The sequence below is a fragment of the Leptidea sinapis genome, chromosome 18, assembly GCF_905404315.1.
Source record: "Leptidea sinapis chromosome 18, ilLepSina1.1, whole genome shotgun sequence".
Taxonomy (NCBI): domain Eukaryota; kingdom Metazoa; phylum Arthropoda; class Insecta; order Lepidoptera; family Pieridae; genus Leptidea; species Leptidea sinapis.
In genome coordinates this window covers 10,054,952-10,080,753 of record NC_066282.1, presented here as the reverse complement: position 1 = coordinate 10,080,753, position 25,802 = coordinate 10,054,952, and the positions used below count along the sequence as shown (strand labels likewise).

Sequence of the window (25,802 nt, the reverse complement as noted above, 5' to 3'; positions counted from 1 at the left end):
AGGGCGGTTAAGCATGAACATTGAATGACTCCAGGGGTGCGAGTTGCGTAGTGTGTATGTATAGCTTGCGGTGCAAAAATTAATGCAATGGAAATTAGCTCTAGATGTATTCCCTCGATATATTCTTAAACCATAATTTGTTCCATGATTTTTTTTGAGAATTAGGTTTGTTAAGTCACCCTCCACCTATCGGAGAACTTTTTATTTACCTAAAACAGGAACTTCTCATTAGCCTGGATAATTAGGGCTACATCAGATCTACCTTTTTATTATTTTGCTTTCGATCTATATCTTTCTGTTAATCAATTATATCTCCCCAAAAGAAACTCTTAAGAATAGAATAGAATATAATAAAAAATTATTGATATCAAACCACCAGAACTAACAAATAAAACAAATTAAACAATACAATTTATAGCTTAAAACGAAAAAGGTACTGTGCGGCAGTGAATGTCACCAAATGGAGCTAGCTCAGTAAAAAGCTGCAATGGCGTGGTGCCAATGTAGCACTGGTTTTCAGTCGCCCCAACATTATTGAGTCTGGGAGTATCAGCGACTAGTAATTTTTAAATTATAATTATGAATATAATTCTATGAATATAAATAAATAAGGGCGGTATAGCTCTAATTTTTGTATTTTTAGCTTTAAAGAAGCTTTCGTCCACGAACTACAAAGCTGTGGAATGAGCTTACTTGTGTGGTGTTTCCGGGACGATACGACATGGGTACCTTCAAAAAAGCGCGTACACCTTCCTTAAGGGCCAGCAACGCTCCTACGATTCCTCTGGTGTTGCAAGAGAATGTGGGCGGCGTTGATCACTTAACACCAGGTGACCCGTATAATTGATTGTCCTCTTTATCCATAGTAAAAAAATCCTTCTATTTAAGGATGACTTAAGATAACATCATCAATAAAAACTTGTATAAACTATACTCATTCTTCATGTATTTTCAGGCTTCGCAATTAAATAAAAACCCACTTTGGTATTGCATGGCCGCAGGCTTCAGTGCGTCTTTCTGTTTTATGCTGCCAGTCGGGACGCCTGGAAATTTAATTATTCAGAGTGCTGCAAATATACCAACACCAAAAATGGTAAGCATTTTATTTACTATGTAAATGTTTACAGTACCTACCAATAATTCCTTTTGTGTGTGGTCACGAACCTATTAATGAATTTTTTTAAATATGGACGCTGTAGATTTTTTCTGTAGAAAGCTAAAATAGGATTCGATCAGTAGAAAAGAGGGCTATTTTAACTTCAAAGTATTTAAATGTAAAAATACAAATACACAAATTTATTTTAATATATTACTCAGCTTTATTTTATCTGCCACTTATTATCAGGGTGTATTTACTAAACGTGACTGATAAATAACGTATTTGCCAGTACCCATAATTATTTAAGACTTTACTTCAACTTAGCGATGATGTGAGAATATCTCTTGTGTGTCAAGACATTTACCTTTAAGTTAAACGTCTTAACTCTTGTACTCGTTCGGCAATATAATTATGCTCGTTTTTACGGTGAGCAGTTTTTGTTTGGCAGTGAAATAGTTAATATTTAACGAAACTTTGGATATCGGTTTTTTTAAGTACAGCTTGTAACTTTATATAAGTAGAATGAAGTACGTTATTGAAATATAGCATTATTTAGCGAATCCCGCATCGTTAATAAAATTTTGTTTTTCAAATTTAATTTGTGTATTAATCCTAGAAGTGAGGGTTATCACTTTAAAAACATAACATATTGTTTAGATTTACAAGAGCGACATCTCTAGTCAATTTCGTAATATGCAAATATTGGGGTTGAGCAGGTTATCAACTGTAAAGTAGATCCTGTAGATGAAGCTACAACCTGAGAGTTGAATAAAGCAAACAGAATTTTATAACGAGGCGGTATTCGAACGGTTAGCTCAGTTGGTTAGAGCACCGGCACAGAACGCCGGAGGTCGTGGGTTCGAATCCCGCATCGTTCATAAAATTTTGTTTTTTTCAAATTTTATTTGTATAGCATAATTTTTTACAATAAATCTATAATATTTTCTTGATTGACGGGAGTTAATATATTTATAAAATTGATGATCACCCTTTACCTAGAAATCAATAGCTATTTAAATTTACCTAAACACAGGGAAACTTAAGGAGCTAAGACATGTCCTCGTAAATTGTTTCCAACTTTTAAGAATTGTATTTAACCAAACAACTATTTTGCGTTGCTTTAAATTGAATAGTATAGATTAAAAATACATTGATAACAAACCAGAATGAGTAATAAATTCTAAGAACTAACTAATAAAACCAATTAAATACTACAATTTATCACTAAAATCGAAAAGGAGGTACTGTATGGCAGTGAATGTCACCAAATGGTGCTAGCTCTGTACACTGCCGTGGCGCCAATGTACAGAGCACTAGTTTTCAGTAGCCCCAAAATAATATTGACTCCTGGAGTAGCAGCGACTAGTAAATTTTTAAATTATAGTTATGAATATAATTGAAAAGAAAATAAAATCAGTAAATAATGGCAGTATATATATAATTATTTATTTATTTATTTATAGGACAACCAGTAGTTGTTACATTCTAATATGCTTAAAATATATCAAATATTAACAAATAATGAGTTGAATGTACAACAAATTAAGGTGTCACAACATGCACAGAAAACAATTATATAAAATAAAGCAAAAATTATAAAATCAAGATATGAATTTGAAAAGAAGGAAAAAAAAAGAAGAAGAAGAATATTAATCATAATTATTCATTTTAACTTAAAAAAATAAAGAAAATGAACGTTAATAGAAAATCTAAATGAACGATTTTAAAATCTAATAATATATGTTTAATATTAATAAATTAATGTTAATAAAATTATAGTATAAGATTTAAAAAAGATACAAACAGTTACACAGTTTTATAAATGTCAATGAGTAGATATGTTTTAGTATTTTTAGTTTTTTTTTGAAAATGTGAATGTATTACTAAGGTGAAGTGGAGGTGACAAATCATTCCAGCACTTGGTGGCTTGATATCTAAATAATAATAATAATAATATTGGCACACTCTTATACAAATGATCTTGTCCCAAACTAGGCATAGCCTGTACTATGGTTGCAAGACAACGATATATTTAATACAATATACTTAATTAAACATACACAAATACAAATAAACGTCCATGACTCTGAAACAAACATTCACTTTTATCATATAAATGATTGCACCTACTGGATTGGATTCGAACCCGGGACCTCTAGCTGAGTAGGCAGGGTCACTAACCACTGGGCTATAGGGGTCGTCTATATCTAAATTGATGTGTGAACAATTTTTTACGTTGCTGTTTGCAGAATTTTCTTTCAACCGTGCGTGTGTTTATTCAAGTTAGCCTTTGGAGTTTATGCTCTCTCAAAATTGTTGCTTTAATAATTTAAAACTTATTTAACTTTATAACAGGTGAAGGCTGGCGTAGGTCCGACCATCACTACAATAATCATAACCTGGCTCTTAATGAGCTTTTGGGCACCAATTATTTGGAGTGACCTCGATGTGAAACCAGCGTGGGCCAATAATCCAGCAGCTTAGATCTGCAGTACAATAAATAACAAAAGTGCCAACTAACTTAAGATGTTTGTTTCTCGAAAATTGTTTTTGTGCTTGAAATAAAAAGTTGATAATTGTTTATCGTTGTTTATCATTGAATACAATTGGTCACGAGGACTATTGAGCTTTTATTTAATATGTCGTCGCAGTTGTAAACTCATATAGTTTACAACTGCAGGCCTGCAAAGAAGATGTAAATACTATGTAATAACAGGCGGAACTGCCTGAGTCAAAATTGAAATTTAGTTTAGTATGAAACGTGCATAAGTTTGAAATAGTGGTAATTAGAGTCAGCCTGGCGCAACTCTCTAATAATCTCGAATATGTATGGCATTGCACTAAAAATAATGGCGGCAAACGCGGTCTCGCTCTAACATATATCCGACTCTTTTGTTTGTTTTGGTTTGAGTGTCATTTGACATGTCATTTATTCAAAATAAAAGTGACTGTTAACAATTTTTGTTACGAATATTCGTTTTCTTTTACTTTATTCGTGTATTATTCAGGGTTATGAGCTTAATTATTTATAGAATAAATGCGTAAGACTTTCTAAGCTATACTATGTAATAATAAAATTGTGTAAAATATGTGCCTTAAAATCTGACTGGTCAGATGGGAGTAAGAGAATTTTCGTGGCTAAATTATTTTTGGATAAAGAAAGGTAAGCACTTATGAACAAATAATAAGGTAATAAAGAATGCTTAAAGTGATTTAAAGTGATAGAGTATTGATTTAATTCATCTAGAGTAAAAATTATAATATTATTATAATCTATATGTAGTGTTTGACACTTTTTTATCGATTGTCGATATTTTATTAAAAATTATTATTAAATTTATCTTTATGGTATCTATATTTTTGATTAATAATAATTGATTAATATGTTAACTAACTTCTGTTAATATGTATTCTGTTATAATTTCAGATTCAGGACACACGCCTACGAATTTATTGCAGCATCTGAAAAACGAATACCAAACCTAAACTACAACGCAAAACAAAACTATTTATAAAATATTAATTTTTAATTGTATTTTTCTTTGAGATAACTAAAACGTATCCCTTAGTTGAAACTAGTTAGACTTTGCTTAGGCCTATATTAAATTAACAAAAAAGAACCTTTAAATTAGACATTATTTATATTAATTATATATATATTTAATTAAAGTTACTTGTCGATAAAAATTATGGATTGATTCCAACCCTATATATTTATTATATTGGCAGCTCTGATATTACGTCATTAGTTGATTATGTTGGTATCAAGATTTAGTGCAATACAACACAAGCAACATTTCTCATCATTTCGTATAGAACTCCCGTCTCTTGAATGAAGTGTTTAAATTCTCTTTGATTACAGTATGGCGATTGGCGACGAAGTATATTCAGGCTAAATTTTAAAGCGAAACGTAGTGGATTTCGGCTATCTCCGTTTTTTACAAGATTATAGTCATCATCTGTCAATCTATCATTGACTGCACGTTTCATACAATTGAGTGAATCGCTTTTTTCTTAGAGATTTTCGCCTTCAGGCTTGCTTTTAGAGGAGCGTGATAATGATTATATTTTTGAAAGTATACAATATTTTAATCTGTTCAAATCTGTAAGCAATAAAATGTTAGAATTGCATTTCAAATATTTTAAATTTATCTATCCTAGCAAAACTCCCTGTTAAAAAAATTGTATGAAACGTGCATTGATTTTAATGACTGCTGTAATCCCTTAAATAAAGGAGATAGCCAGAACCCACTTTGTAATAAGCTACTGTTCACTTCCGAACTTAGCTGGATTATATTTCATCGCCATATTGTCGTTAACATTTACTATTACTAATGCCAAAAAAAGTTCCAGTACTCTACGTATTTATGTTTTGTATGTGTAAATTAGAAGAAAACGTGTTTATACCCCTGAATCACTCTATTTGTATTAACTCAGTGACAAAGTCAGTGTAACACAGTAAAAAAAACTCAATATGAACAAAGTCTGTGGTGAAATATGCAAGTTAAAAACCAGTCGAATAGGAGTCGAAAAAAGACAACACATGACCAAATTTCCGCTAGATGAGGCCCAGTGTGAGCAAAATCATTTAATTAAATACATTTTTATTGTAATTACAATATTAATATCCCTATTAAAACCTTTCCTACATATTTTATACCATACAGGTATCGATAAATTTGAAACTCGACGTAATTTTTTTAGAATAGTTAATCTGGCAAAAAAGTACTATTCTGTAGTAGTTTTGCTTCTGAAGATTTATGCCTTAAGTATCAGATACATTCCTGGCAGTAGTACAATTTGCCTTGCCACAGAAAGTTTGTATAGAATTACTAAATAGGAGGTACTGAGTGCGATTATGTGTTGCAAATGTTTCCAATCCCTGATATACAAATAGAGTTGCGCCTTGATTGAAAAAGAACATATTTTTTTTATATTACCAGGTGCAGGCCATAACAGAACTTATGACCACTTAAGTATATTTTATATAGGGATTTGCCGCGTAATACTTCATACCATCTGGTCTGCAGGCTATTTCAGCCTTTTGAAAATGAAAATAGGTGAAATTATTGATGACTGTTTATTTGGGGCATGATAGGACCTATCGTATTGCGCTTTCCCTTTACGCCTTTTAATTGGCATGTATTTAAATAATTGCTATAATTTTGCAAAAACAGCAAAGAATGAAATCTTTTTAGTCATCAATTTTAATGATAAACCCTCTTTCTTAGAATCAAAATTAATTAGAATTATAATAAATAGATCTATATACTTATATGTTTTTAAATAATATAGCATATTAAGAAAATCTGAATTTGTTTTTGGGACCTACTAGTGGCCCATTCGGGTTAGATCATAACAATAAAATTGGTAGATTACTCTATCTACTGTTTAACTAAAAAATAATGACTATTCAATAATAATTTCTTCGCTTAAATAACTTTTATTTATATCAGGTTTTTACCAGTGGGAGGCTCCTTTGCACAGGATCCCGGCTAGATTATGGGTACCACAATGGCGCAATGTGAAATTACTGGACAAATAACTGAACATCTTAGGTCTCAAGGTGACGAGCGCATTTGTGGTGTCGCTCAAAATTGTAGGTTTTTCAAGAATCCTGAGCGGCACTGCAATGTAATGGGCAGGGCGTATCAATAACCATCAGCTGAACGTCCTGCTCGTCTCGTCCCTTATTTTCATAAAATAAAACTTTCGCACCATGCCCAAGTATCGAGAGGTCTCTCATTTGTATCAATTAAATATAAAAAATCATATGATATTATTTTGGATACACCAAAAATTTCAAATTTAAATTCATTTTATATCTCAATAGAATAAAACTACATTTAAAGACGACAAAATAATTTATTATGGTTTGAAAACAAGTTTACAAATAATAGAGATACTACAAATAAATGATATATTAATTAAAAAGTATAAAAAAAAATCAGCTTATTTTGAGTATCATGTGATATGTCTAACTAATTACTGAAATATCTTGTATTCGTTTTGTTTATCCAGTCGGGCAATTGGTGTAAGTCAGGCCAAATAACTGGTCCCCAAAAGCACATGAAAAGCCACGATATAATAATTGTTGAAATTGTAGGGCCAATGCCCGCTTTTATCTGAAAATGTTCCTTAATTTTAAAATATGTTATATATTTCGTTCATACATAAAGCCTCATGATCATCAGCCAGAAAACGTCCACTGCTGGACAAAGGCCTCCCCCAAAGATCTCCACGATGACCGCGCCTGCGCTGCCCTCGTCCAACGTATTCCGGCGATCTTGATCAGATCGTCGGTCCATCTTGAGGGAGAGCTACCAACATTGCGTCTTCCAGTACGTGGTCGCCATTCGAGGACTTTTCTGCCCCACCAGCCATCTGTTCCGTCGAACTATGTGGCCTGCCCACTGCCACTTCAGTTTCGCAATCATTTGGGCTATATCGGTGACTTTGGTTCTCCCGCGGATCTCATCGTTTCTGATTCGATCTCGCAGGGAAACTCTGAACATAGCCTTCTCCATTGCCCTGTGAGCGATAATAAGCTTCCTCATAAGGCCCATAGTTAGCGACCACGTCTGCATACCGTATTTCATCATTGGCAACACACACTGGTTGTAAACCTTCATCTTCAGACACTGTGATATAGCACCACATAAAGACTACTACAGTTTAATTTAAATACAGTGAATGTGTGTAACTCACCATTTTCATTGTAGGAATATTTGCAACACTTTGCACTATTAAGTTTCCTGGTGTACCAACTGGAAGACATAAAGCGTATGATGCTGAAAACCCAGAAGCAATATTGTACCATAAAGGATTTTGTTGAATTTCTTTTGCCTGAAAATAAATATAATATTATAAAAAAATTATATACTCATAATATAAATTGTGTGCCTTCTTGCGAACATAAAACTAAAATGAAGTAAATATAACTAAAATTAAACATACTCTCTGACAACTTCCTAGATTTCGGTTATGCGATATGTGTGAAATTTTCAAATTTTTTTAATTTCTATTTCAAGCATCAAAATTTGTGATGTGAATACATAGGTATAGGTCCAAATCTACTGTATATTTTTTTAACCGTTTTATCTTAAAACGAGCCAAATTATAATTAATCCCTTTATAATAATTTTTTCATTACTTCATTAATTTTTGCAATAAATCATTAATCTCTTGTATGGCAAGGCATCTTTTGTCTCCATTAGCGGCATTCATTCCTAGTTATGTGCAGTTTTATTGCATAAGGCCTTACATTAAGGATATGTATCCGCTGCGGTGCAACTAGATACCGGAGGCGTAGTCACTAAGTGCGGCAACTAATAAAATGCCCAATGCCCAATGCGTACTCCATCCAGTCCCGAACAGTGTGTGACGTATACGTGCCACATGTTCTGTTAAACTTTGCTCATAATTGAAACTAATATGCAGCGTTTTGTAGTAAAATTTTGTAAAATAATACTTCAAGAAATAAGAAAGACACTAGGATCACATATCATCAGTAAGTATTTTGTATTAAATTAATTTTAATGTAAAATAACACGAAGTGTATGTTACAAAATTTGAAAGATGCCATTGAGTGTCAAGATGCCACGCACAAAAGCATCTAATAGTTGCCGTAATAAAAAGCCATTTTTCTTAGATTGCGCGGTATATAGTTTGAGCGCAGCGAAGAACAATATTAAAACTAAGAATTAGGTGTTACTTTGCAGAAATCCAACTATTTAAACTTTTATACCTGTTTTGCCCCTAACTCTATATCGTGCGGGCTGTTTAATAAAACTTAGCGGAATCCACACTAAAGATATTCAAATAAACAATGCACATATATTTTTTTTCAACAATATATGGTTAGGTAAGTGTACCCAGATAACTGGCAGTATTTCCGCGTTGGATAGCTAGGCTGATCCGTTGACCGAAATGCTGCCAGAGCTTGGGTTTTCAAGCAGTCATATTGAGGCGAGTAGATAGTAATTTATACATTTTCCGTACCACTAGAGCCCACGGGCCAAGTGTCTCGACACCAAAAAGCACAAAGATGTAAGACTCAATGAGACCGACTGCTATTGTGTGCGATTAATTCATAAAATAATAGATTATACTTACCAATTGCATAACAATTGGCGTTATTACATTACAAACTGCTACGTTTGATGCAAAATTGGTTGTAAAAACAGTAAAAATAATTATAATGAGTATTATTAGTTCATTGCTTAGAAATTTAAAATCTTTTAGAAAAGCTCCGATTTTTTCATTCAAATTCGTATAATCTTCTTTTGCTGCTTCGGAAAGAGCAAATCCACCACCTGCAATATTTTGATTAACATTTATTTTTGCTACCACCAGGATAGTAGTGCGAGATACGTCCAATTCTAGAATTTAAGTTTTCAATTTTACCTAGTAAAAACATAAAGCTATAACCCATTACATCATTCAGTGCAGTCCAGTTTAGGACAGAAGGTATAGGTGAATTTGGAAGTTCGTCATATTCTGAAAGTAAATTATATCAGTAGGTATTATATTCTTATTAATCAGATATAAATATTGGAGATCAAAAATTTACTAATCCTCTACCTTTAGCTTTAAAATTATCAAAAAACTTCAAGGTTGACGGTAAAAGTAACATTAAAAATGCGACAAATAGAGCCGCAGCGGAGTCCATCAAACTAAAAAGTAAAGTATTATGTTAGATAAACATAAGTTCACATTTATGTAATAAATTCATGTATAACGACGAAATTCATAATAAGCTTACAATTTGGAATCTTCTAAATTGAAGTATCGGACAATTTCATCTCCCCATCCATGAAATATTTGCGGTGCACGACAGAAGAATAATGCGATGGCTAAGCTAAATAAAATTATGACTTGCTAAAAAGAGAAAGAAAATTAGCATTGTAGATACTTTTTCATAATCTTCATGGAATAACAAGAATAATTTAATAAGACACAAATACACAAAACATCGAAGCATGAATTACATTTTATATTGATGACAATAAAGAATCATCGAAACCGAAGACATTAGACAAGAATTAACATGAAAAACATATCTTACAACATCTTATTCAGTTTTTTATAATATTATTAAGTAACCAAAGTCACCGACATAGCCCAAATGATTACGAGACTGAAATGCAAGTGGGCAGGGCACATATCTCGACGGACAGATGGCCGTTGGGGCAGTAAGGTCCTCGAATGGTGACCACGTACCGTAAGTCGTAGTGTTGGTAGGCCCCCCACAAGATGGACGATATGGTTAAGATTGCCGGAATACGTTGGATGAGGGCAGTGCAGGACCGATCGTCATGGCGATCTTTGGCCTTTGTCCAGCAGTGGACTTATGCGTCATTATTTCTTTTATTGGATTTTTAATACTCTATTTATTAAATGGCATGAGTAATTATTTACCAAACAAGGAGAAAGTTAAATTAACGCCTGTCTTCTTAAATAGTACTCACACACAGCCATATACGAAGGTCACACTAAAAGTTTTGTATAACTTAAAAAAATAACATGTTATAACCAAAATATTATGTTTGTTGCTTTTCAAAATACTCTTCATTACATTTTAAACATTTTTTTCATGCATTCGAACGATTTCTTAAAACAGGAGGACCACAGATCCGAAGGTATGTTTTCTACGTGCTGATTGAACGCTATCACTGCCTCTTCGGATTTGGTAAATGTGAAACTTTTCATCAAATCTTTGATTTTTGGAAAAATACAGAAACCACAGGATGCTAGGTCGGGGCTATGTGCAGGATGGGTGACGAGTTGTACTTTTTCAGAAGCTAACAATAACTTAGTTTTGTTGGCCGTGTGTGAAGAAGTGTTTACATGATATAAAGATTACCAAAGAAAGATGACCAAAAATGTCATCTTTCCGGATTTTTTTAACACCCTGGGTAAACAAGTGGTAGAATACCACTCGGCATTAACACAACTGGAATTGTGTAGATGGGCACTAGCTGATAAAAGAAATGCGATATTTTTTTTACAAACGTTTCTCGCCTGCCTCACTTATGTTGGCCTGTTCTCATTTTCAAACACCCATTCACAAAATTGCTGTTTGTTTTCGGGTTCAAAACAATAAATCCACGTTTCGTCTCCTGTGACAATGTCCTAAACAGCATTAGAATGTCCGTGGTCGTACTTCATTAGCATCTTTGGGCACCATTCCACGCGAGCCCGCTTCTGCTCCGCTGTCAGTTCACGAGGGATCCAACGATATAAAAGTTTCCGAACTTTCAATTCTTCGTGTAAAATTTTCTGAATTTGGCTCATACCAATCCCCAATTGTCCTCGAATTGTCTCATAGGTAATCCGCGGGTTATCTTCAATTCGCCGCTTATCAGTAGCCACATTATTTTCGTTGACGGCAGTTGAATGCCGCCCTTCACGAAATTCGTCATGTATAGAAACCCGACCTCTCTCAAATTCAGCAAACCGTTTCCTCACGGTGCTCAAGCAAGATGGTTCTCTCCCCAAAACATTTTGTAGACGAGCTGCACAGTCATGCGGACAGAGAGAACTTTTAAAATCATAAAAAATCATCGCTTTAAAATCTTTTCGACTTAATTCCATTTTCGATGCGTACGTAGGACTTTGATGAGTGTTATAAAACAATTGACAAATAATTTCCCGCCAATTGCTTTTTTATTACTAATAAGGTTTCAACGTTTTAAAAAAATATAACATTTGAAATTCAAATGATTCCGATTAGCTAGAAGTGCAAAACTTTTAGTGTGCCCCATGTATTATATCATTGCAATAACATGCTGCATGAGAAGAAATATTCAATCTTTGAACAAAAGATACTATATGGAGTTGTATCCATCAAATTTGCTATCGTTAAATTATGTAAATTTATTTAACTCAATATTTCATTTGAACTGTAGATAACATACGATGTTGTACTTACAATTTCCCAGAATGTTATTTTACCCAAGCTTTGTAAATTTTCGGTCACTGTTTTTTTAGCTGCTTCTATACCCTCTGGTGTTAATTTTGCCTTTTCTGCTGCAGCACTTTTTGGTCTACAAATTTGCCAAGTCATTATTTTTTTAGCTTTATTAACAGTTTCAAACGAACGTCTTGAATTTTCGTACAATTTATTTGTTTCATTTAAAATGAACACAATATTTGCGTGTACAGTGAAACTGTAATCTGCATGTTAGTTTTAACCATACACAACAAACTTATCATTTTATGATTTTCTTGAGATAAATATTATGTTTTACAATAAATACATTGTGTGCTTCCATATTATATGACATAGTAAACGTACAATTTTTTTTTGTTTAATACTAGTTTTTCTCGCAACTTCGTCCGCGTAGAATAGTTACTTTGGGCAGCATTTTAATTTTTTAGGATAGTTTTCGAAAAATACACATACAAACTGCTCTTTCCGCTGCTAGTGGCACTCTTTTATGATACAGCGGATATCCCTTGTCATTGTGGACAGTCTTTTTAATAGTATTTCATTCCCATGTAGGTCAAATTTTCAAAAATGCTCGAACAAATGCTTGTACATTACTACTTATCAAGTGCTTAAATACATAGTTTATGGTTTTATTTTCGAAAATGACGAATTTCCATTCAAACTTCCATCCCCTATTTCAACCCCTCCCTTTATGTTTTCGCAATATAAAGGTAGCCTACGTCCTTTTTCAAGCTCTAATCTATTTCTGTATTAACTTTCATCAAAATTGGTTCAGTGGTTTAGGCGTGAAAGCGTAACAAACAAACTTACATTCACATTCATAATATTAGTAGGGATAAGGAGTTAAAGTTTTGGAATCTTAAAATTCGACTGTTTACTCCCGTATTCTAAAGAATATTTCTTAATTTATTTGTGAAAATAGTTTACCTTAGAAATCCAAAATAAACAATTAATAAATAAAGGTACATGGCACCTTCCATCATCAACATGTACGGTATTGAAAAGGCAGAAAATTTTGGAAACGACAGATATTCTGGTGCGACTGGATAGGCTCTGAAACATTAAACAATGGAAATATATAATACATAAAACCTTAATATATAAGTTACGAGCACATAACATATTTGGATTTATGCGTTACATTAATGTTTTATCCTATTATAATAATATTATAAATATGAAAGTTTGTATGTCTGGATGTATGTTTGAACTTCTTTAACGCAAAAACTACTGGATGGATTTTGATGAAACTTTACAATAATATAGCTTACACACCAGAATAACACAAAGGCTATTATTTATAAAACTATCGCGTGAATTATACTTTATATGGCAAAACAACGTTTGCCGGGTCAGCTAGTAATATTATAAATGTGAAAGTTTGTATGTCGGGATGTATGTTTGAACTTCTTTAACGCAAAAACTACTGAATGGATTTTGATGAAACTTTACAATAATATAGCTTACACACCAGAGTATTGTTTGTTAATATATTATATTATTAATTAATGTTATTTGTGTAATGATGAAGCTTTAAATATTTTGCAAGAGTACTACAAAGCTGTGGAATGAGCTTCCTTGTATGGTTTTTCCGGGACGATACGACATGGGTACCTTCAATAAAGCGTGTACACCTTCCTTAAAGGCCAGCAATGCTCCTGTGATTCCTCTGGTGTTGCAAGAGAATGTGGGCGGCGGTGATCACTTTACGCCAGGTGTCCCGTACGCTAGTTTGTCTTCCTTTTCCATAAAAAAAGTGACAATGAGGTTCGGATCTTGGTGAATTGTAAAAATTAATAAATTCTCAAGGATTTTTTTATTTAGTAATTGTATTTGTAAATATAAGATAAGGATTAAAACATAAAAATGATCATCAAAAAGTTGTCAAATAAACATACAAAGACCGCGTACACTTTTCTAAAAGGCTGGATACGCTCCTGTGATTCCTCTGGTGTTGCATGACACTGGGGGCGGCATTGATCACTTAACATCAGGTGACCCTTACAAGCGTTTGGGCGTTTATCCTCCTCTTCCATATAAAATACAAAAAGGATCTTCTCTTATAATATAATATTATAATATCTATTACTTAGCTCATATAAAAGAGGGCACTTAATCAACGGCACGTGATCCGATTTCAAAACAAACAAACAACTTTCAAAGGATAAACGTGACCAACTAAAGGGAAACGATCTTAGTGTAAAATTAAATGGATATAAAATCAACACAAGTATAGGAAACTGTGTTTATATAACCTATTCCTTTATATAAAATATGTGAGACTTTTCATGTCGTCAAGCAGTAATGTGCTAGTTATAACTGTTTAAAAGTGGACTGTGGCTACTGGATTTTCAGGGCTAATGAGACTTAACATCTCTTGTCTCAAACTGAAAGCTTCACCAGTGGGAGGCTTCTTTGCATAGATTGCCGGCTAGATTATGGGTACCACAACGGCGCCTATTTAGGCCGTGAAGCAGTAATGCGTAAGCATTATTGTTTCTGTCTGAAGGGCGCCGTAGCTAGTGAAATTACTGGGCAAATGAGACTTAACATCGTATGTCTCAAGGTGACGAGCACAATTGTAGGCACGCTCAGATTTTTTGGGTTTCTCACGAATCCAGAGCGGTACTGCATTGTAATGGGCAGAGCATATTAATGACCATCACCATAAAAAAACATATGACTACGATTTTCCAATAAATGAGCAAATTCAACTAATATAAACTCCAAAGGATGTCTACTCGTTCAATGACATCAGTAGATATGTGTTTTGGTACCCAGAGCTAAAAAAGCGTCACATTGCCATAGTATTAGCTTTTTAGATTATATTTCTTACTTTACAAAAAATGAGGAAAAATAAATTGTGTGTTGAGACTAGTATTAGACATACTTGCAGTAGAAAATCATTTCCTTTGAATTCAAATTCAAATAATTTTATTAACAAAAGAATTCAAAATCACTTATTGAATGTCAAAAACAAACAACCATTCAAAATAGACAGCATCAGACCTGAGAAGAACGGGCGCGAGAAACTCAGCGGGCGTTATTTTTATAAAAATATGGATTATAATGTAATGTCGTACAATAAACATTTATAGTTAAAGAGCCTGAAGATGTTCGCTTCATTCCCAGTCTTTGAATTAAGAAAATCGTTTATGCTATAGTTAGCAGTATATTTCCCGTACAAACGTTTTTAACAATTCTATTAAATCTGGTAACACATTTGTTTTGTACATTTTCTGGGACCATATACATCGCCCAATAAAAGACTAACTCCACTTAACCGGCTAGCAGGCATAATCTGTTTATGTTTGTTACTTGTTTATTGAATATAATTTTTCTACACAGCCCAAGAAGAGATCTTGAGCGGTGAGGAATTTTATGCGCAAGTACCATCATGTACGTCGTAACTGTGTGTCGCAAATCTTATTACTCCACAGCTGAATATCTAAGTATTCGGACAGCCTGGGACTAGACTATGATTATTTTTACAATATTCTATATTTTTATTGAAAAGAGCGCAAAAAAAAGAATGCCGGCAGAGTTTCTTGCGCCGCATCTTCTCTCTCAGAACGCCAAAAAGAATTCTAAAGGAATCAATTTTGAGTAAATAAATGCCTTTTACATAAAGTATGTTGGTAACTTAGTTACGAACACGCAAAATATTAAATGTAAAATGATAATTACTTTGAAAATAAACCTTTGAACACGAAGTTCGTAGCTGTTCCAACGAGAGTACCAATGCCACCTGCAATTATGAATTTATCGATATAATACAATATTCAGCTGTTAAATTTTGTTCGATTTTTATTTTCTCTTTGTAAGGTTTTATTTCAATCTCTTAATTTGTTTTCTTGGTTCACAACAGCACAGCACTTCTTCTTTAGTTTATTAAGGGTCGTGGTACGACCTATAAAACATCAGATAACATGAAATCTGATTTGCCGAATAAACTTGGATGCGATTACTAATAATTGTTAATAATTATTATGACGGTAATCACGAACATGATGTTCACGAAGAATCCTTTCATAAACAACAAATTCAAACTCAAAGTTGATGCATCCAATATACGATATTTTATATGATAATAATAATAAAACTTATTTATTTCCAATCTACAATTAAATTACATTCTTACAGTTATATCTATGATTACATCTATTATAATAAATATTACTTATTGTTAGCATTATTTACATAGATAAAAAATATATAATTTTTATTTTTATTAATGACTGTTGTCATGTGCTGTCTTCATCATTATTGATTGGAACCCCTTTATGGGTATAGGCCTCCTCCAGCTTGTTCCATGCCTCTTTTTCCATTGCTATCTTTTTCCATAAAGGCTGATTTACACGTATCAAGTTGACTAAAAATTTATTAAATTTTAACTTAATTTTAAGTGACTTAACCCGTGTAAACAGTAAATTTAGTAAGAAGTTGCAAGTTAAAATTTAGTTGCAAGTAAACAAGGTAGAATAGAATTTTGTCTATTTTTGGTTAAGTTGGTGGGCGTGGCTAATCACTTGACACGTTTGGACAGGCAAAATTTAGTTAAATTTAAGTGAGAAGCATAAGCTGGCGGAGTGATTGCAACGTAGTTCCTACTTAATTTATAAATAAAAATCTTTCGAAAATGTCGAAGTGGACGGAAGACACGACAATAAGGTTCATTGAAGAATACATAAAGGACGATTGTTTATGGAATATTAAAAGCTTAAATTACAGAAATAAGCAAGCAAAACAACATCGTCTTGCCGCTATAACGTCAGCCATAGCGATTGCAAATTTTGGTGTTAAAGAAGTTGAAACAAAAATAAAGAGTATTAGCCGTCCATCGTCCATCTTGAGCGAATAAATGAGTTTAACTAGATATTTTTACGTGTAAACGGTTACTTAAAATTAAGTCACTTGAAATTTAGTTAAAATTTAGTTAAGACTTGGCAACTAAATACGTGTAAATCAGCCTTAAGTATCCTGCTGTCGCTTGAATGTCTTCTATCCACCTTTTCCTAGGACGTCCTATTCTCCTTTTTCGTATTGGCCCTTCCCACATAGTTGCCTCTAAGGTATAAGTATAAAATATAAACAAAATGCCGAGAGCTAAAAATATCCTTGTAGTTCTATGTGTTTTAAGTTACCTCACGATATCATTCTTCATCATAAGGGCGTCGTATGTTAGTATAAATTCAGAAAATTGAAGACATATTGTTACGTCGCGGTCCTTGGCCAAACCGAAGCTCTCTCCATCTCAGCCTAAGCCTAGGTAGTTTTTTTTTTTGCTTGAGGATCCCAAATGTTCTTAGAACAAATAACAAACCACCTACTGAAAGGCAGTCTCTTTTTCACAGGATGCCGGCTAGATTATGGGTACCACAACGGCACCTTTTTCTGACGTGAAGCAGTAATGTGTAAGCATTACTGTGTTTCGGTCTGAAGGGCGCCGTAACTAGTGAAATTACTGGGTAAATGAGACTTAAAATCTTGTCTAAAGTTTTAAAATTTTTGGGCTTTACAAGAATCTTGAGCGGCACTGCATTGTAGCGGGCAGGGCATATGATTACACGCCCTGCCATCAGCTGAACGTACTGCTCATCTCACCCGTATTTTTATTTAAAAAAAAGATAGAAAGGTAAGTGATTTCTTAGTAATAATAACCAAATGTTGCAGAGAATGTTGCTGCACAAAAATAACATGTTGTTATGTCGGAGGCAACTTTTTCACCATTTTCATCTTCATCATAAATAGTAAGTAGATTGTGCTGAAATAAAAAAAATATTCAGGAAATCAATCACTTTAAAAAATAATCATAATATGACGTTAATAGCTTAACGATAACTTCCTTCAAATTTTATCAGGACTATTATAGAACACACTGCCTTGTTTCTACAAATAATGTAATTACAAATAATTGGATGTCTGGATGTACAAATGGAGTCAGTGTCATCCAAGATAGGTTTGTACCTACATACATAGTTATAGGTGAGATGTGCTTGAGTTGTGAGGAGGCGAGAGGCGAGAGCGGTTCGCGGCGGAAGGACACCGATTCCAAAAATAACAATAATCGCAACTAGAATTAGATTAATTAATTAGATTGTACAAAAATACGCAAATATTTTTATACTTTTTAGTGTATATTATATCTATTGTTTTGGAATAATGTTTTTGAAGTCGGTTGTTTATTGTTAAAAAAAATATTTTAAATGCTATTATTATGTATTATTAATGAACGAAATATAAAAAAAACGTATCATAAAAAACAGATATGCCTATTCCTGTAAATGTTTTGTAATTATTATTTGTAATACATTTTTTTTTATGGAATAGGAGGACAAACGAGCGTACGGGTCACATGGAGTTAAGTGTTCACCGCCGCCCACAATCTCTTGCATCACCAGAGGAATCACAAGATGCCGGCCTTTAAGGAAGGTGTACGCGCGTTTTTTGAAGGTACCCATGTCGTATCGTCCCGGAAACACCGCACAAGGAAGCTCATTCCACAGCTTTGTAGTACGTGGAAGAAAGCTCCTTGAAAACCGCACCGTGGAGGACCACCACACATCCAGATGGTGGGGATGAAATCCTAAAAAGCTCCTAAGATAATTTAAGAGACATTTAAAAACCAACTTGAAGTTGTCATTTTTGGATGTCTATGGAGGGTAGAGGCATTTCCCTTCCCATGGACTTAACAACCTTTCGGTTATAAAGATCTACATCCCATTTGCGCCAAGCCACTACGACTCCGCCACCAATGGAGGGGCACTGATAACCAGTGAGCTCCCCTCCCCCATAGCACCCGTGTCGGTAAAGCCACCTCCACCACGTTTGGCGGGTAACCGCCGAGGAACCTTTCGGAACCATCTACTTCAGGTCAATTGAAGGCCACCGCGCCCGTTGCTCGGATAACCGAGATGAGGTGGCTACTTGGCCAACTTTTTTGGGTGAGCACCCTGAAGTACAGCTGAACACCCTATACCGACTGTCCACTAACAGACGTGACAACATACATCGCGCCTGTTTTCAACTTTCCCTCAAGGGGTAGGCTTCGGGAGGGTAGAGGCAGATGGAATCATCTCATATGGGAGAAAAGTTGAAAAAGTATTCATCTTATTCTGTAAATAACACTTCAAAACACTTAGACAATGGCGCTGGTGTAGGCACAGGGTATGGTATGAAGTATGGTGAATGTAGCATTTCTTACGAATTGAAGTATATCGAGTTGAAAAAATTATTTTACTGTCGACTAAAGTAGATAGTTACTTATTGAAAATTTTAACAATTTACCTTGTACAAAATAATTTATTAAATATAACCTTAAAGAGTTATTATAGGGAAACGTACACCTACAGTGATTTTTTATTTGGCGCTTCTTTTAAGGTTTACCCTGATGCGAATGTACCGCCACCCTAATTTAACGCATTTTGACGGACACTTATTCATATACACAGATAATTCTCCATAGTGTGCGCGAGCAGCGTATTAAGATGTCAAAATTATTCCCAAACGCGCCAGTATAAATATTACTTCAAAAATATGCTTTAAATACGAGAACTAACCTCTTCAAAAACTTTGAGTAGAGCAAAATTTATTGGAACCATCATTGTAGTTGCTGCCGTGTTCGTTATCCACATGGATATAAACATAGTTATAGCACACATAGCAAATAATAATCTGTAAATAGACATTGATGAGTACGAAGTTTCTGCAACTGCCCGACATAAAAATCACCATAGACATTAAATAATGGTGTAATGATCTCACAGTAATTGAAGTACGCTCAGCCCAGTTAGAAATTTTTAAAGGAAATAATTTACTGATAATGCAGTTAATCGAAGCGAAAATTTCTTTGGGTCTTTAATATATGAGACTTAACTGTGTCGCTCTAGGAGACAGTTAGCTCTATAGATAGACCTAGGAGTGGAGTGTGATCAGTCAGAGCAAAATTTACTAGTATAATCTATACGCAATCAATTATTAACAATTAAACATATTACATAATATAATTAATGTAACTTATAGACTTATATAATTTATACGTCTAGATAGATTCACTTGGTTGTCTAACAACCGATAAAAACAGGCCAGGAATTAATATTCCTATATATAGTTTAGTGTGCGTGACAAGCTACGTCTTACACTCGCGATTTATTTGACACTTTGTGTTAGTGTGCGTAAACTGCTCAAAATAGAGGTAAGTTGTAATGTTTTTTTTTGTCGATGTTTTGTTTCTGTCATAGTCTATCTAGACGTATAAATGTATAAATAAGCGTAAACAGCTAAACAAGCTGTGCTTTCCTTCGCTTTGTATTGTACATTCTGCTATAGTGAAATTATTCACAAATTCTAAAATACTCTTTTTGGGACACAGAGAAATATTCTCACATTTTTAATATGTCGTTAGTATGAGAGTAAACTTCCTAAACAAACCTGTAATGGGAGTAGCCAATAGACCTGATGGCGAGAAGAGCCAAACGCTTATGAAGTCCAGATTGTTCCACAGCATATGCCAATATCATGCTGCCAAGGAACATTAGTATTGTGTCCTGGATGAAACATAACATTAAATAAAAATATATTCAGATATTGATGCGAGAGATATTCCAGTAAAAGAGAATTTGGTAAGACCAAGTTGGTTTACTCCCGATGTGCATAAAATATTCAGAAAAACAAATACTATTAAATCATTTTTAAAACTTGCAACATACAAGATATTAAAATCAATTATTAAATATACCAAATTTATTAAACAATAATAAAGGTTATTAAATTTAATTAAACTTTTCAAGGAAATTTCTTCCACGTTATGATTTTGAGTTTCTGAGACGATACTACATGCGTACCTTCAAAAAAACCGCATACTCCTTCCTTAAGGGCCGGCAATGCTGTGATTCCTCAGGTGCAAGACAATATGAGTGGTTGTGATCACTTAACACCAGGTGACGCGTAAGCTCGTTTGTTCTCTTTTTCCATAAAATATATCTCAAACCACACTAAGTATTTCATACACAAGGTTGAAAAAATTACGAATTTATTGTTTTTACATTCTTATACAGCTATTTAAGGCACACCTTCAAATTATATACGTACTTTATAATTGTGAACACAAATATATAAATTAAAATAGCGAAATATTTAAATACAGAAAATGAAGAAGTCTCCAAATTTTGTGATCGCAAATCGCAATGCACTACAGAGTCACCGATGTCTTTTACTTGCTTATTGATTCATTCCTTGTCTTCAAGACATGAACAGCCTTAAACCATTCCGTTCTGTAATAATAACGTGTCCTTCCATAACCCTATCTATAGATTTTGTCGCCAATACAATGCCCTACAACTCGAAATCAGTGAAGTACCTTATCTACAGTTCATCTGTTTGTAAATGAAACACCTTTTACCCTGAGGGAGTCCACATTAGAAGGATATGAAATTATTTAAATATCAAATTAATGAATTCTATCTTATTACGGTATTAAATTATTCTTTATTATTATCAACAACAGATACACATGACATTTGCATAAACATTATTAAGATTCTATGTAATATGATTGTAAGCACAATTATTTTATTAAATCAATTAAAATATAGAAACCGAAGAAGTCTCCATATTTTCCATATGTCAGAGGTAATCGGAATTAAAACATAGTTTGTAAGGCAGGTCATCATCTATTCGACTGTAAAGCCTATCAAATTAATAAAGGATATAAAACTTACATTTATATAACACATGCACACTTCAGTTGTGCTCATAACACCAGTGATGGGGAAAATTATGATCGGCAGGAAAGATGTCACTGGTAATGGGATGCATTCACTGACCCAGTAAACAGCCATCAACACTAAAGTGTATGCACACCATTGGTATGGCTGGAAATAAGCATAATAAGTAAAAATTTATAAGTATTACTTGTAGTAAATTTATTTATATGTATCGCAATATTGGGGTCTGAAAGTAAGGCCAACAACGCTCTGAATTTAACCAAAATAAATTATAAAGCATAAAACACACATTAATAGAATCAGAATCAGAATATCATTTTTCAATAAAATTTTGAGGGTCACATTGAATCGTCATACAATAAACTATTCTAATATATCCAAATGATTTGAGTTTTCTTTAGTGTTCATTCCGCCATTATTTGTCTTTAAACAATTCGACACGTGTTTAGCTGGCAAAATCTGGCACGAGACTGAGAGTCAGTCTATTGGCGTAATTAACACTAAAGAAAACTCAAATCATTTGGATTATTAAGGATTTCCGAAAAGAAACGCCTAGTTCGTTTTTTTTTAATATACTATTAAACTATATTATACAAAACTAGTCATAGCTCTACACCGGTTTACAAGAACCTAAGGTCTAAGGCATTGTCAAGCTGTCATTGCGAGATGGAGTGACATCTGGCCAAGCTGGATGGGCATTTATAAAAACATCTATTCTATAATAGGCTTCCTTAGTATATTTTTTTAGTTATAAGATGACTGACGATTGATAGCTCTGTCACTTTTGATGGGAGTTTGGTATAGAAACTGACAGAGTTTCCCATGAAAGAATCTTTAAGTTTTTGTAATCGGTATTTACACGAGTAAATTGTTGATTCCACAATTTATTCTTGTATCTTGTATTAATGTTATGTATATCACTTCTTTTCAGCAGATTAGATGTGTGTACAAACAATTTTCATAAATATATTGAGAACTTACTGTTAAAATATTTATATATTTAAAACTAAGTCACGCAATGAGTCGCAAGGTTTCATAATATTATATATGCCACAAATTGCTCTTTTCTGTAAAACAAATATTGTTTGGATATCTGCTGAGTTACCCCATAGCAGAATGCCATATGTCATAACACTATGAAAGCAGCTAAAGTACACAAGTCTAGCCGTGGGTTCGTTAGTTAGTTGTCTGATTGTTCGAACCGCATACGCTGCTGAGATAAGTCTACCTGCAAGTGATTCTATTTGGGGGCACCCTTTTTAGTTTTGAATCAATCTAAAGTCCCAGAAATACTGTAGAATCTACAATAAAAAGAGACTCCTCGAAACTCAATGGAGTTTAATATTTGTTGGAAATTGTTTTACATTTGGCATAGCAAATTTGATGCATTTTGTTTTATCGGCATTTATAATTAATTTTATAAATAACGTAAAATGTACCATTAATTAATTACCTTTGGTGGAAATGAGAGTAGTGATATCAAAATGACTGGCGTTAGAACACAAACAAGGATTCGCCAATAGACGGTTAAAATACACTTGATCTTATCCAAGCTGCTTGCTGGTTGAGTGTCATGCCTGAAATGTATCACATAATCTAGACAATTATCATAATCTTATCATTAACTAGCCAAACCAACCAGACCAGAACAGCATCAGTTGGTCTAGACCAACTGATGCTGTTCTGTAAGTAGTAATACAAATAGTAATTTCTTTGATTAACGCGAGTATTACACATTTAAATAAAACACTTTTAAAGGAATAAATGTGTGTAATTTCAAGACCTTACCAGATTGTTTTCAGGAAAACTACCTGAAAAAGAGATCTGGAGAAAACCGAGTTTTGAAACGTACGCTTTATAAGGTGTTAAAATGAATGTAGTATGTTATCCTTAAGAGATTTTCCATTGGCGACTTTTCTGTAGACCTATAAGAGATACGCAATTCCACCATACATTATTTTGTTATATCTTCTAGTGTTTTCGTTGAAAGCTCTCAGATGGCAATTGTTTTTCGACGCCTCCAAAAAATGTTAATTTATACTAAATGTGCACAAAAACGTAACAAATTTCGTAATTAAACTTTCCACGCTATCCATTGGTGAAAACAGTATGGAAATTGGTGCAATCGTTTTTGAGTTTACGCGAACACACTGAAAAAACGACGTGGCGGAGGACTTTGTTTTAAAATATGTAGTGATGTCATCTATTCTCTAAAACGACTGCATTTAGATTAAGTTGCTATCATTATTTTTATCATTTCTTAAGCTGTTAGTATACCGATACGTCCTTTGTTAAATTAAACCTAATTAAGTCAAATATTAAACCTACCTGCTTATTTAAATTTTACTCTTGATTTTTACTCATATTATCTATAAACATTATTAACTCATAGTATTCATCATAGAAGATATATCTCTTAATTCAATAATTTTTCATTCATCTATTAAGTTCTCATGTAAGTGATTTTATGTATGTTAAATCTTATGAAAATAGATTTATTTAAACCGAAGTTGAAGTTTAGTATTTAAGAGATAATAAACTTACGGGTCTTCTGATACTTTTTGTGCTTCTTCCGCCTTTTCATTTTGATTTAAATCCACTTCAGGATCAACATTTACATCATTCGGTGAAGACATTCTTGTTCGATATTTTTTCGTCTTAGGTTACAAATTCAAGTTGGTCAAGATTTATTGTAATAGGTTATAAAATTGCATTGAAGTGTTGGCATTTTAAAAACTTTTATGTTTCGCAACAAAACAGTACTGATGTATATGTTTTAGTAGTAGATATCGCTACTATATTTCGAATAGGTAAGTATTGAGAACATAAATATGATAGCGAAAAAATAATACATGCTCGGAAGATTCCAAAAATACAATATAATACTATACTAAGTCAATCAAAAAAATTGTTACTCGCACACCATCCAATCTGATGAAAAACTAGAACGGAGACTTGATATAAAATAATGATTTATAATTAACAATATTATATAAGTAGATGGTTACTTTAAATATTATAATATTAAAAATATAATATTAAAGAAGATATGTAAAATATTGCACCTTCTAAAATCACGATATAAACACTGCAGTATCGCAATATACTAGATACAAAATAGGAGATACGTTGACATTCATAAAAAGGTATATAAGGCACTCTGAGACTGCTCATGTTTGAATTTTAAATATTTTGTTTGAATTTATATCACATGAAAAAGATAAGAAGAATCCGACGTGGATGCTTTAGCTGCTCTGCGTACTCAAGGCTTGACTTTTGTAATATATTTTAACTAATTCCAATCTTAATGTCCTCTACCTACAAATTGAGATAGTCTTGCCTTTCTTGACTGGGTCACAGATATCTATGTTTCAGTTAAATAAAAGACCGGAATGGTTGAGAAGTCAGACCATCTTAGTCGTTAACTACTCAATATGGCGTACGGCAAGTTCTATTACGTTCCCGCGCAATCTACCTGTTCGTAACTAAACCTACATTATTCATCTTCATTCTATTAAAAGTTTTAAGGGAAATAGCAGTTCCTAAAACCAGAAATTGAATGAGACGTGCGTACGTCCGATCGACCGACTCGGTTTTCCGGTCAAATTTCAAAATGATTTCAATTGACTTACTCGGCACGCCATGGGCGTCAGACCAAGGGCGCGTTTGGAAAAAACTGATTTTCGAAGGTCTCGGCTAGGTACAAAAGAGTATCTCTCCAGAGGAAGCATGACTGTAAGAGGACCGTGAGAAGATCCCTTACCTTGAGAGGCACAAAGCGATGCTGTTGGATATGGTCGAATATGAAAGACACACAGCGCTGGTAACAGCTCGATAACACAGAGTCCAACCTAGATACATAGTAGAAAGCCATCTTGAAGTCCACACAGATGAAATCAAATTCATAAGCACAAACTATTCACGAATAATAAGCCCTTTTATTCAAAGAATGAACGTCTGTGAAAAATTGCGTACGTGCAGTTTTAAATAAAACGCCCGGCAACAGGCATGCGCGGGCCTACCT

At 33.5% G+C, this 25,802-nt stretch overlaps 2 protein-coding genes and 1 non-coding gene across 9 annotated transcripts in view; 2 read left to right on the top strand and 1 right to left on the bottom strand.

Moving 5' to 3' along the window:
* The window catches only part of LOC126969551 (protein I'm not dead yet-like), a 36,908-nt gene extending 33,228 nt beyond the window's left edge, over positions 1–3,680 (top strand). For both annotated transcript variants that reach the window (XM_050815061.1, XM_050815060.1), the window contains 2 exons: positions 956–1,093; positions 3,455–3,680. In XM_050815061.1, the coding sequence (XP_050671018.1) occupies positions 956–1,093; positions 3,455–3,583 (267 nt within the window). In that variant the 3' untranslated portion in view covers positions 3,584–3,680. The remainder of the gene's footprint in view (positions 1–955; positions 1,094–3,454) is intronic.
* Positions 1,904–1,977, top strand: Trnas-aga (transfer RNA serine (anticodon AGA)). The gene has a single exon. It is a non-coding gene; the product is annotated as a tRNA-Ser (tRNA).
* Positions 3,681–6,944: 3,264 nt separating the features above from the next.
* Positions 6,945–25,801, bottom strand: LOC126969545 (protein I'm not dead yet-like). 6 transcript variants are annotated; one of them, XM_050815040.1, is made up of 14 exons: positions 25,542–25,801; positions 23,232–23,355; positions 21,773–21,925; positions 20,484–20,599; positions 19,613–19,727; positions 17,715–17,817; positions 15,741–15,801; positions 12,981–13,106; positions 12,033–12,147; positions 9,864–9,979; positions 9,683–9,774; positions 9,506–9,598; positions 7,808–7,945; positions 6,945–7,224 (listed from the first exon to the last, which is right to left on the bottom strand). In XM_050815040.1, exons 1-14 carry the CDS (start codon positions 25,682–25,684, stop codon positions 7,139–7,141), a joined length of 1,581 nt encoding a protein of 526 aa, XP_050670997.1. In that variant the 5' UTR covers positions 25,685–25,801; the 3' UTR covers positions 6,945–7,138. The 6 variants fall into 6 exon arrangements, with proteins under 6 accessions (XP_050670997.1, XP_050670998.1, XP_050670999.1 ...); XM_050815041.1 differs by lacking the exons at positions 23,232–23,355; positions 25,542–25,801 and adding exons at positions 9,215–9,414; positions 22,068–22,232; XM_050815042.1 differs by lacking the exons at positions 17,715–17,817; positions 19,613–19,727; positions 23,232–23,355; positions 25,542–25,801 and adding exons at positions 9,215–9,414; positions 22,068–22,232.
* Position 25,802: the final 1 nt, after the last annotated feature.

What these genes read in the sequence shown, in the direction of transcription:
- LOC126969545 (XM_050815040.1), bottom strand. Translation starts at nt 25,684, where the DNA reads ATGAATTTGATTTCATCTGTGTGGACTTCAAGATGGCTTTCTACTATG. An exon ending in ATCGCTTTGTGCCTCTCAAG is followed by an intron (nt 23,356 to 25,541) that starts GTAAGGGATCTT and finishes GATACATTTCAG; the next exon opens with GCATGACACTCAACCAGCAA. An exon ending in ATATTCCTACAATGAAAATG is followed by an intron (nt 7,225 to 7,807) that starts GTGAGTTACACA and finishes GAACATTTTCAG; the next exon opens with ATAAAAGCGGGCATTGGCCC.